Consider the following 13,229-nt stretch of genomic DNA (forward strand, 5'->3'; position numbering starts at 1 on the left):
ATAATCTTCTCAACAAATAAAAGCTTGAAAAGCCAACGTGCTCGTTTTAGATGAAAGCTTTGGAACGTTAAGTTACGGCACGCGGATTCTACGTTTAGCAAGCTGTTGAATGCCAGTAGGTGAAAGAACAGCTCTGCGCGTGTCACGGGTAGTTCATGCGTCACGCTACAGGTAGCTATAACTACTGTTAGTTGGTACACCAGAAACAGAGCGTTCAAGGATCCAATCTGCTTAGACGATTGGGCTTAGAAAGAGGCCAGCAGAGCTGTAAGCCAGTGGTAATGGACATCCAGAACGAAACGGGCTGATGTGCTTTATGTGATCATTTCTGACGTAGATGCTACACTTAGTGACGAGATTTTCACTGATATCCTCTTGCCAACACAAAAGAATGGATTGAAGAATTCGTGTGAAGGTTTTCAACAATCTAGTCAATTTCAAAGAACCAAAAAATCAGAAAATACTCTTGGCAGTTCATAACTCACAAAATTCTGGACAGGAGCTTAAGAAGCTCAGGCAGAAAATAAATAGGTAACCATGTTGGAATGAGTGTTTCCTCTCGACATTTCTGTAGCGGTCAGCAAGAGATATAGTGGACATTATTCTTTGCATCGACATGCAGCGAAGCGTCCGTCTTAACGATTCCCAACTACTGACTTTAGCAGAGAAAGCTCAACACGATAATGGCATGAGAGGTTATTTATATAAACGGACGGCAGACGCGAGCAAGTGGCAGCTAAGGTGGTTCATCTTGTACCAGAATTTGCTCTTCTATTACGAGAACGATTCCGCAGCTCGCCCGTCCGGACTTGTGTTTTTAGAGGGATGTTACTGTGAGCGAATGATCACGCCAACAACAGGCAAGACAAGCGGCACCACACAGGTAAGAAATCACCGTCAAGCTTCTCGCTATAATTATTAGTTACAGTAACTTAACATTTCACCCAGGATGTTCTTGGTAATTTGTATTTCACACACTGGAACAGTTCTTTACATAAAGAATGGAAGACTTTCCGTTTTCCTAGCTTGTCGGTTTGAGAACAAAATCAAAACCGATGTTAATTGGTCAAGAAAATACTCGAATTCTAAGAATATAAAAGTATAGAAATGCCTGCGTAAGGACAATACCAATTAATAGAATATAAAAGTATAGAAATGCCTGCGTAAGGGCAATACCAATTAATAGAATATAAAAGTATAGAAATGCCTGCATAAGGGCAATACCAATTAATAGAATATAAAAGTATAGAAATGCCTGCGTAAGGGCAATACCAATTAATAGAATATAAAAGTATAGAAATGCCTGCGTAAAAGCAATACCAATTAATAGAATATAAAAGTATAGAAATGCCTGCGTAAGGGCAATACCAATTAATAGAATATAAAAGTATAGAAATGCCTGCGTAAGGGCAATACCAATTAATATAATATAAAAGTATAGAAATGCCTGCGTAAGGTCAATACCAATTAATATAATTTTTTATCATAAGAGTTTAAAAATCTTTTATGATAATTTGCTTTACTTCACATGAGAAACTTCAGCACACTGAATATGTTGACTGATTTATTAAGAAATTAATTATAAGTTTAGGTGTATAATTATTCACGTATAAAATAGTTTATACTATGAAGTGTAACAACACTACTGAGTTTTCCTTGACAAGTGAACAAGTTCTACAAACTTTGTAGAATGAAATGAAACAATTTTTACAGCTAATAAAAACAAAATCTTTATACATACATTAGTTACTCACTTTTTACAAAAAAATCCGCATATCATAACTAAACATTCTGTCATCTCTGATCATCATGTTATAACTAAACACTTTGTCGTCTGTAATCATCATGTCATAACTAAACACTTTGTCGTCTGTAATCATCATGCCATAACTAAACACTTTGTCGTCTGTAATCATCATGTCATAACTAAACACTTTGTCGTCTGTAATCATCATGCCATAACTAAACACTTTGTCGTCTGTAATCATCATGCCATAACTAAACACTTTGTCGTCTGTAATCATCATGCCATAACTAAACACTTTGTCGTCTGTAATCATAATGTTATAACTAAACACTTTGTCGTCTGTAATCATCATCTCATAACTAACACTTTCTCGTCTGTAATCATCATGTCATAACTAAACACTTTGTCGTCTGTAATCATCATGTCATAACTAAACACTTTGTCGTCTGTAATCATCATGTCATAACTAAACACTTTGTCGTCTTTAATGATCATGTCATAACTAAACACTCTGTCGTCTCAAATTATCATATCATAGATAAACACTCTCTAATCATTATGGCAGTCTAATAACACAGTATAATTACACATTATACGTTATATTTCTGCATCAGTGTTAAAATAAATCGCTTCTTTCTATATATATTCCCTGAGGTTATCTGTTGAGAAAGTAAAAATTATATAAAGGATAATATTAGATATTGTTCCCTGTCTTCTTTCATTTGTTGTTAAATTTCTAATGACCTCATCAGATTACATTTGTATATTCAACTTTGTGGAAATTAATAATTGACTCATTTAACTAATTAGATACTTAGGTCTTTAAATTCAAAGCCAGTATCTACAAAAGAAAAAAGTGGAAATATTTCAGGAGCTTTGTTATCCCTTTGTTATCTTTGTTATCCCTTTGTTATCTTTGTTATCCCTTTGTTATCCTTGTTATCCCTTTGTTATCCTTGTTATCCCTTTGTTATCCTTGTTATCCCTTTGTTATCTTTTTTATCCTTTTGTTATCTTTGTTATTCCTTTGTTATCTTTGTTATCCCTTTTTTCAGACATAACTCCTAAAACAAAAACAAACAAAATGTCCATTACACTGTCGGACAATTTGCAGTCACCATACAAGACATCACTGTAATCGAGCCAGCTAACTCTTACTGATGGACATTAACACACGCATATAGTGGATTGTTTTTTATAGCAATATGCATAGAAAAACGGTTTGTTTTACTCTTTGCCTCGTATGTAAAAGTTGTAGATTATTGCGTGCATGTTCAATTTAAATACATTATGTTGAAAAAGAAAACAAAAACAGCTACTGTTTTTAATCAACTGTATCGCCAGCAATGTGCTCGGTAATGGTATTGATGGAATGACTTTTGTACCGAGAGCTTAGATTACTTTTTCTGTACTACAAATCAATGTTGCGATAAAGCTTACTTTACAGGGGTATCTTTGTTATTCTTGTTACATGAACTAGCAAGCTTGTCCCGTTTTATTGTTAATTGTGTTCGGCGTATCTCAACACTTCATTTGTATATTTAATTACTTTGTGATTAATACATCTCTATATACATAGATAAGTCGTGTTTTTGAACTAATGTATTTGTTGAATGACGAGATCTACAATAATACACATTTTGAAATTAATATGTGAAACATATTGGTTATTTCTAAGCTTTTTGATTCCCTATATCCGTCACTATATTTTATTAAACAACAAAATTGACTCAAGTTATTTCATTGACATAATTATATTGATAACATGTAAATACCGTCTTAAGTACTTTACATTTTGTGAAGTAGATGTTTCTAGCCGTTGTTAAATGCAAAGGTACGTAATGATCTATCCGGGCTATGCCCATCACAAGTATCGAAATTCGGTTTTTAAAGTTACAATCCTTCAGATTTACCACTGAGTCGCTGGAAAACTTTATGATAATTAATTAAGGTTATTTCAGCGTAATATTTATATAAGTTTATCTTCCCTAAGATTGGTTGGTTGGTTGTCGTTTATTGGCGCAAAACAAATAGGCTATCTGCACCATTTTACCTAAGAGGAATTATTAATGCAATTTATCATTATTTTAATTCTTCGAGCTATATTTCTAATTAAATCTATTAATTAATATTCTACTTTTCCTTAAATATCTTATAAGTTAAAAGTTAAAAAAGAGAAATATCAAGTATTTATAATGTTCGGTATTCGTATCAGTTACATCAGTTATTTATTCATTTGATTTCAGTGATAAACAGTAAAACACTAGCATTAACGGTAACCTTTACTGTACACTAACAGTTATTAACCGAATACTTTGTTTCACCAGCAATCATGTTTTGGCTTTACTTGCTTCTTAAACATGAACATCTAATGATGTCAAAGGGAGATAAGACACCGTTTCAGATAATAGTCAAGCAAATGTTTTTCTATTCACATTGTACAGTTTTCTATAAATCAACTAGTTTTGTACATTTAAGTCTGAGTGAATAATCTACTGACTAAAGATAAAGGTTTACGGATATTTGCATCTAAAACATTTTGAATCTATTTTTTAGAAGTATTTCATTCTGCTTTGTTCTACATTTATACTTAAAAGTTATATTGTGAAATGTTATCTTTTAATTTTAACATCTTATTTATTACTACTATTGTTAATACATGTATTTTAACTAAATTACTGCAGCACTGAACAGTGACAGTGATTGCGTAAGTGGGAAGCATTCTCCGGGTTTGAATTTCTTATTTGTTAAACAAGATAATTAAAGAAATTTTAAGGGAACGATCAACAAACTGGGAATGTTTAATCACGTTTCATCTTGTAATTGAAACGAGATATTCACAGGATTGTAAAGGGTAACAGAAGTTATTCTTTTTTAGACAAGAGGGAACGATAAGATGACGAAGTACTAGTATAGATAACATATGATCGGCAAATATACAACTTTTGAAAATTTATTTCATCAACATTTCTGATTTATCCAACAGTCATTGGTCAGCTCCTCATTCTAACTTTTAACGTATTATTTGTTATAATACATGTTCTTTTATTTTTACGCGAGAAGACATTCTAACGAATGAGTGTGTGTGTTTGTGTTTTTCTTATAGCAAAGCCACAGCGGGCTATCTGCTATCGAACCCCTGATTTTAGCGTTGTAATCTAACGAATGAAATAATGTCTTATAAGTCGAGCTGTGTCCTTGGACATTTTGCTTGACAATTTTTCATTAAGCCCCCCGCTAGTACAATGGTAAAATCAGGGATTCGATTACCCTCGATGTATTCAGCAGATAGTCCAATGTGGCTTTGATGTAAGAAAACGCGCACACACATTTTTTATTGGTAAATTTATATCAGTGAATAAATAACAGTGGTTGATTTGTTGTGTTTTTTTTCAATGATTCTTGGAAACAGCATAATGTAGGCGAAACGATTTAGCTTTAGCTAAAGTCGTAGATGAAAGAAAACTCATCTCGTCAAATATCACCCACCGCCATTTCTTGGGCCGGTCTTGCCAGACCTAACAGTGAAATTCGTTTGTTTCTTGAAGATTTGTGTGCTCTATCTACCACAGATAATAAAACCCGTTTTCTAGCGTTGGAAGACCGCAGTCATACCACTGTGTCACTGGCAGGCAGTCGAATTTAATCGTTAATCGTCGAACACACTCACGGCCCCAAAGAGCAGAGAGAGATTTATTACTATTTGTTATTATTGAGTTACGTACCCTCAGTTATCAGCTAACAGCTGGGCTGCGTTTTAGTTTAGTTAGTTTTCAGTGTTTTCGAAACAGTATGTAAAAGATAGTAATTACTTAGCTTTGAGTGAAGTTTTGGTTACTATAATGTTCTACAAAACGTTTAATTAAGAGAGTACGTACATTTTTTCACTGAACTGAGTACGTATTCTTTTTGCAAAATAATTTAAGAGAATATACATACATTTCGTAGTTTTACAAAAAAATTTAAGAACGTATTCTGTTATTAGATAACGTATTTTGTCATTATATGTGAAAAGCGTATCTTATATTTTTCACATGATTTTTCGAGTATCTCAAACAAATAAATAATAATTATCGAGTAAATATGACTTAATTTACGTTAATAAAAATGTCTCGTAATAAATTCTACTTTACGTTAAACAAAGTTAAAAGTAATAGCATTTGTCGAATATTTGGACACTTGTAATGAGTAAAAACATTATTTCCCAGATTTCTTGAGTAATTGTTCCAACGTGAACAGAAACGCTAAATTTTCCTTTAAAAACTACAACTCCAAAATGTGTCCGACATTGTTACTTCAATGTTACTTTGTATGCTCTCACACAAACACATTGGTTGCGTAAAATGTTTTACGTATATTTTAGCGTACACGATACTCACTTTTGTAAATGTTTGCGATGATTTACTTATTCTATGATTATATGCGAAAACTATAAAATCATTATACACAAAAGTGAAACTAATAAGATGTCTCTAGGCACCACAAGTAAGGAAAAAAAAACAAATAAAAAAATTATGTTGGAAATGTTAGCCTCGTCAGAGGTTCATGGAAAGGAGAGCTTGAGGACTGTGGAAAGCTCGAAATATTTCTTGAATACGAGGAAAAAATATCTGCCGTTGAAATTAATGCGTATAAGTTTTCTCAATAGTTTTCATACCAACATAGTAGAAACTCGTAATGTTCCAGCTTTTATCAGAGATTAGATAAGGTCTCTACTAGCGATGGATGGCCGTTGTTTTTCCATTAAGTATATTAATACAAGACCTTAAAGAGACACTTACAACCCATAAAATACTTTCAGTATAGCTTCTACGCCTTGATATATGAGTAAAGCAATGGGATTAAGGCAAAGCTACTTTGATGCAAAGAATTTCCAACGTTAATTCAGAAAGGACGTAGAAATAAAGTTTTAATTTTATATATTTCCTCCTTTGACAAATAAACAGATAACTTTTACTTAAAAATATTAGTTTCATTGCTTTATTTAATTATTTTTTTTAGATATGTAATGTGATCGCTGTCTTGTTTATTTTAATGTTCTTTTGGAACAAGTGCTTTGTATTTGCTCTTATGTCGGCAGATAGCCTTAGTAACTTTACCATGAGTGCAAATGCAAACTGCTCTTATATAAGCTTTCTCGAAGTACACACTGTATTAACGGATTAGACACAATTAAACGAAATATAGGTGTAATATCTGGCCGAAATTGAAACAAATATTTTTAAATAGAGAACTTACGTATACTTATTATCATGAAACGTGTGTGTGAATGTTTTCCTTATAGCAAAGCCACATCGGGCTATCTGCGGAGCCCACCGAGGGGAATCGAACCCCTGATTTCAGCGTTGTCAATCAGAAAACATACCGCTGTACTAATGGGGGATTCTCATGAAATGAAATATCAAATATATCACATGGAAGGTTTAATGGATGTTATCAAAAGTGTTCAATTCATTGCATATATCCGTACAGGGTTATCACAAACTGAGCGTGAGTATACGGAGGGGTAGTCTTGTACGGGAAGAAGTTTTCGTAGATGCCTCAGACCTTACCAAGAGCTCCTCCTTACAACATGTGGCACCACTCCAGTAACTGTTCAACGTTAAACGTGGTTCTTCATTCTCCGACTTGTACTGAATACGGTAGGATATAAAATCTTCCTTGGAAATCACTTCAACCTTCAGTTGAGTAATGGTTTTGCAAATAATCCCTTATCTTCTAAAAGCTCTATAGCTAACAGTCATCAGGAACGAGGTTAGATGGGCATTGGTATAGATCATGTTAGAATTGGTGGATGAGATTGTTTATGTTTTACATAAATGTGATGTCTTGGTGTCAGACAACTACTCTTCCAGTTTCTAACCAAGCTGTTCACAACAATAGCTGTCTCTAGTCCACTACACACCTAGTGTCACTCCAAGAGTGCTGTCTTGGTAAGTTTAGGATGTGAAAATACGGAACACAGAAGAAGGGTAACTGATTCCATTTTGTGTTTAATATATATATAGCCACATGCGATCTTGGTGCCATTTCAGCTTACTTTATTGGTTTGTGGGTATCTCTTTTGATATTTCAAGAAATATATACATATTTTGATTATTTTATAAATGATAAACGTATATTATACACGTACTTAAATGTATTTTAAACGTAATTCAAACAGGTGGCACTACATGTCGAAAGATTGTCGTGTGTTTTTTTTTTCTTATAGCAATGTGGGCTATCTGCTGTGCCCACCGAGAGGAACCGAACCCCTGGTTTTAGCAGTGAAAATTCATAAAGTTACAGCTTTCCTAGCGTGGGACGAGAAAGATTAACAGCTTTGTAATGGTAAAATAAATATTTCATACAGGCGTAACTTAAAATGTAAAAAAACAAGGATATCAAAAATTATGAATTTTCAAAATGAAGTAGGACTCCTGCGACACAAAGTAATGAAACAAGAATGAAAATCACAACCACAAGTGTATACAATTTAAACCTTATTTTGTTAACTTTATACAGGCCAAAATAAAGCTTACATTTTATTAAATTCGAATTGGTTTGTTTTGAATTTCGTGTAAAGCTGCTCGAGGGCTATCTGCGCTAGCCGTCCATAATTTAGCAGTGCAACATTAGAGGAAAGGCAGCTAGCCATCACCAACCACCGCCAACTCTTTGACTACTCTTTTACCGACGAATAGTGGGATTGATCGTCACATATAATAATGCCTCAACGGCTGAAAGGGCGAACATGTTTGGTGTGACAGGGATTAGAATCCGCGATCCTCGGATTACGAGTCGAACGCCTTAACCCACCTGAACATTTCGGGCTCCCTGATAGCTATAAAGTTTGCAAGAATTAAAGCCACAATCAGAAATGGCTCAGGCGTGGAGGCGTTATAATGTTACGGCCAATCCCACTATTCATTGGTAAAAGAATAGCCCAAGAGTTGGCGTGGATGGTGAGGACTAGCTGACTTCCCTCTAGTCTTACACTGCTAAATTAGGGACGGCTAACGCAGATAATCCTCGAGTAGCTTTGCGCGAAATTCAAAAAACAAACAAACGAGCTATCAGGGATATGGCTATACTGAAAGTCTATAAATGTTGTGTCCGTTCCATGACCATATAAAGAGTGAAAAAATATCTTGTAAAAAATACTAATGTTTTAATGGTAGGGATTGCTGGTTACTCGTAGAATCGCTATAAAAAGTATCAGAAACAAATTAAATGCTGTAATAAAAAGTACACAAACAAGTAAAGTAATATTAGTTGGATAGATTTAAAGGAGTTTCGTTCCATAATTCACGAACTTTCTTTACGATACTTCTTATTGCAATTCTACGAGTAGCGAACGATTCCTACTTTCCGTTAAAATGTCCACACTTTTCCCTATTTATTATACGATTAATTACTAAGATTAGCACGGTGGAAGTGAACCTTGTGAGCTATTGGGAATAATGTTTTTGCAGACAACCAGACATTTAGCAGATCTGTAATATACGACACCAACTGTTTAATATAGCCAGTCTGTCATCAAGGTTTAGCTTCGTTTGGACGATATCTTTTCGGATAGTGAGTCATCTGCAAAGATATTTGTCGTCGCAAGTGACATCAGAAAAATATGTTGATGCACAACTCTAATCATCCATATTGTAGAGACAGTCAATCTTCTTGATTGCTGAAATCAGCTTATGTCTAGATGAATGATTACGCTATATTAAAATTATTCTGGACTTTTTCTACGTTCTGTTGTGCTCTATGTGACAGTAATTGAATTATATTATCTTTCTTTCAAATGTCAGTAATTACGAGGGGTGTCTATTTTATGAAATTCTAAGTCTCCGATCTAAACTAAGATTTATGATATAAGTGTACGAATATTTTGCGCGTGTAAAGGCTGTTAAATATAATTCTCAAAGCGGTCAATATTTAGTAGCAGTAAACTATGAACCTCAAACAATGATTTACGCATTCAAATTTGTTTTATTAAGATTTACCCAATCCTGTGCACAAACATAATAATGTTTCTGATTTACGAATTTGAGCTTCAAAGCAAGTAGACGATATTAAGTTTGTGTCTCTGTGTGTGTGGAGCGTAACAGGGTGAGTGATTGATCTTTTAAGCTAAGCCTTTTAATACCATTTGAAAGTGAAACATTATGACCTGAATGGCATCATATGCGGTTGTCGGCTAAACAGCTAGGCTAGAGAGTGTTAGGATTTGTGTATAGTATTCCTTCTTTTTTAATTACTGACCGAAGGGAAGACAGTCACTACTATAAGTCTTTGTTAGAAAATTTGAGCCAAACAACGGAATTAACTTCACTTTTATAACGTGCCCACAGCTGAAAGTGTGGAACATATACAACAGCAGTGTCTCTCCGTCTCTTCATCACATAATTGATTTTTTTATGAAGAACAAAGTTACACAACTGGCTATCTGTGCTGTGCCTACCACTGGTATCGAAATCCGGATTTTAGCATTAAAACCCTCAGATTTACCATTGAGCTACAGGAAAGTAATCAATTGGGAACTTAGTAAACAAGACTGGTGTAATGAAACCAACTAACGTATGGCAAAGTAATATTAGAAAAAAATTAAAAACCATATTGAAAGTCACTGCTGCAAAACTTATTAAAATATTTTTGTTTATATACAAGAAGACAAGAGTAATAATAGAATAAAAATGAAAAACAATACTATGTCTATATGAAATCACTTGGAACGTCTCTTTCGAAAATGACAAAACACACATCTGAAGCCACCTACCTTGTTCATCTCATTGGTTTGAAATGAAAAAACAGGTATTAAAGAACTAACATTTTTGTGTTGAATTCACAATTGTGACTTTCCTTAGGCTCTATTTCTTTTAATTTATTTGAACCTCATATCAACAATAAAGCAGTGTATTAACGTCATACAAGCTATACAATATGTTTGTTTGTTTAAGATTTTTTTTTCTGCAAAGCTGCATAAGAGCTATCTACACATACTTATCTCTATGTTTGAAATAATAAAATAGAGAGAAAGAATCTTATAAAAAAGCTATACTTTTTGGACTTCTCTTGAATGACCGTATGGCAGGATCTAACTGTCTTATAATGCATTCTTAACCCCTAAATGCAACATTGCAGTTTTTATTTTGGTAACAGGTCGCAAACAATGAATCCCTGGAGTTAAGCCCGTGCAATGTTTGGCATAATATTCAAATGTTGCTAAATTCACTTGGTAAACGCTTTGTGCGTTTTAAAACTTTTCATTCTTTACATAAAAGTTCTTAGAAGTTTTTGTTTGATACATTCTTTACGTAATCGAACGTTTCTGAAACGATTTTGTCTCTTTGAAATGTTTAGTGTTAATGAAAAAGGTCAATGTTTTAACACAAAATGTCACCTGTTCCACATAAACATTATATGACCTGGAATTTAATTTCTTAGGTGATAACTAAACGGAGGTTAGATAAGGATTCAACCTATTTAGATTCATACAGTTCATGTATCTTTTCCAAACTAAAAATATATAAAATGATGTACAAAATGAAACTGTAAAATCGAAACAGTTTACTCATTTCCAACTAGAATGCTAGAAAGACAAAATAATATAAACTTTATTTTAAAAAAATATAATTTTGCATGTTCTTTTAAGGTGTCAATTTTTTTTTAAATACAAATAATTATTTATATAAAAATAACCAGATCTCTATTAGCACCTTGAAACGTATTACATATATACTTAAAGCATAGTTGAAATCATATTTTGTTGTGTTTAGTGTGAAACTAATAATCGACTGTCTGTATTCTGTCGGCTGCCGGAATCGAGTCATAAAGTTTGACGTTATACATTTACTGCCGAACCACTAAGGAATATGCGTGTGTGTATATATATTTTTATTAAGATATGTCTACGCCACTGTGACCGTCGTTGATGATATAGTGCTCTTCCCATCAAAATGCACAGAAAGTTTGCGAAAATCGTTAAAACACCACAAAACATATAATCAATTCCTTAACGATACATCAGGCGAAAGGCAGAAAAACTCTTTTGTTTGTTTTAGCGAAAATCCACATATTGAGCTGTCTGCGCTCTGTCCAGATCCGAACCCTGGGTTTCGGTGTTGTAAATCAGAAATTTAATGGCTCCCCATGAAATCGCACCAGTCTAGTGATTCCTCTTGATACCTCTTGAACGTATGTGTTTTTCTGACATCATGTACACAGGTACATAGATATCTGCAGATTGTGGGCTTCAAATACGTTTGGCAGATTGTTACTTTAGTTTCAAATTGTGGTAAAATCTGAAACATACAAGCGAGTTTCGTATAAAATGGAAAGCGACATAACCTCCGTTATCCATAATGTTGTTGTTACCCCTCTAACTCTCACTTAATATTGATTATTATTCGAGCTATTTTATCACAATTTGAAACTAAAGTAATAATCTGCCAAACGCATTTGGGTCTTACAATTTAGAGATATCTATACATCTATTTACATTGTGTCAGAAAAACACGTATGTTTGAGAACTATTGAAAAAATGATAAGATACACGAGAGGCAGAAAGGTACATCTTTTCAAGTCACTCTGGTTATCGGATGTTTATAATTTTATATACGTGTGTGTAAATATAAAAAATTCCTCCGTTAATACAGCGGTAAGTCTATAGATTTACAATGTTAAAATCAGGAGTTCGATTTCCCTCGGTGAACTCAACAGATCGCGCGATCTGGCTTTGCTATAAGAAAACGCACTCACACAAATATATAAAAAGTATATATATTTGTTTTTATTGCTTCCTTCCTTGTTTGTTTGTTTTTTGAATTTCGCACAAAGCTACTGGAGGGCTATCTGTGCTAGCCGTCCCTAATTTAGCAGTGTGAGACTAGAGGGAAGGCAGCTAGTCATCACTACCCACCGCCAACTCTTGGGCTACTCTTTTACCAACGAATAGTGGGATTGACCGTCACATTATAATGCCCCCACGGCTGAAAGGGCGAGCATGTTTAGCGCGACGGGGATGCGAACCCGCGACCCTCAGATTACGAGTCGCACGCCTTAACACGCTTGGCCATGCCGGGCCATGTCTTCAGTGTCCCTCGGAAAATGGATAATATTAATTTACTTATTGAGAACTGGAAAGTTTGTCAAAAATTAATAACTCACACCTGAATAATTTACTTCATATAATATATAAATGATAAATATGTATGGAAAAGACAATTCCTTTGAAAACCCATTTTGTTGCGTGTGATAATCTGATTTGATCTTATATAAGTGAGAAAGATACATTAAAGTGATCTATTCCGTAATACGTCCTTTAAGATAATGTCAAAAGGCACTTTCTGCATGTGCATTGTTTTCTTAAATCTAATGGGCCATTTTTGTCCTAGCATTTCACATAGTGGTTCCGACTGTGGTAAGCTTCTTGTTGTGGTAAAAGCATTCTTCCAACTTTGGGGCTGTTGGTACTTTGTAAAAGTGGAGGTCAAATCTAACTCTT

The 13,229-nt window shown here is 34.0% G+C and overlaps 1 protein-coding gene across 4 annotated transcripts in view; it reads left to right on the forward strand.

Moving 5' to 3' along the window:
* The first annotated feature begins 220 nt into the window (after positions 1-220).
* Positions 221-13,229, forward strand: part of LOC143237906 (ras-specific guanine nucleotide-releasing factor 2-like) — a 270,405-nt gene continuing 257,396 nt past the window's right edge. For all 4 annotated transcript variants that reach the window (XM_076477647.1, XM_076477648.1, XM_076477649.1 and 1 more), the window contains exon 1: positions 221-883. In XM_076477647.1, the coding sequence (XP_076333762.1) occupies positions 617-883 (267 nt within the window). In that variant the 5' untranslated portion in view covers positions 221-616. The remainder of the gene's footprint in view (positions 884-13,229) is intronic.

The sequence above is a fragment of the Tachypleus tridentatus genome, chromosome 13, assembly GCF_004210375.1.
Source record: "Tachypleus tridentatus isolate NWPU-2018 chromosome 13, ASM421037v1, whole genome shotgun sequence".
Classification (NCBI taxonomy): Eukaryota; Metazoa; Arthropoda; class Merostomata; order Xiphosura; family Limulidae; genus Tachypleus; species Tachypleus tridentatus.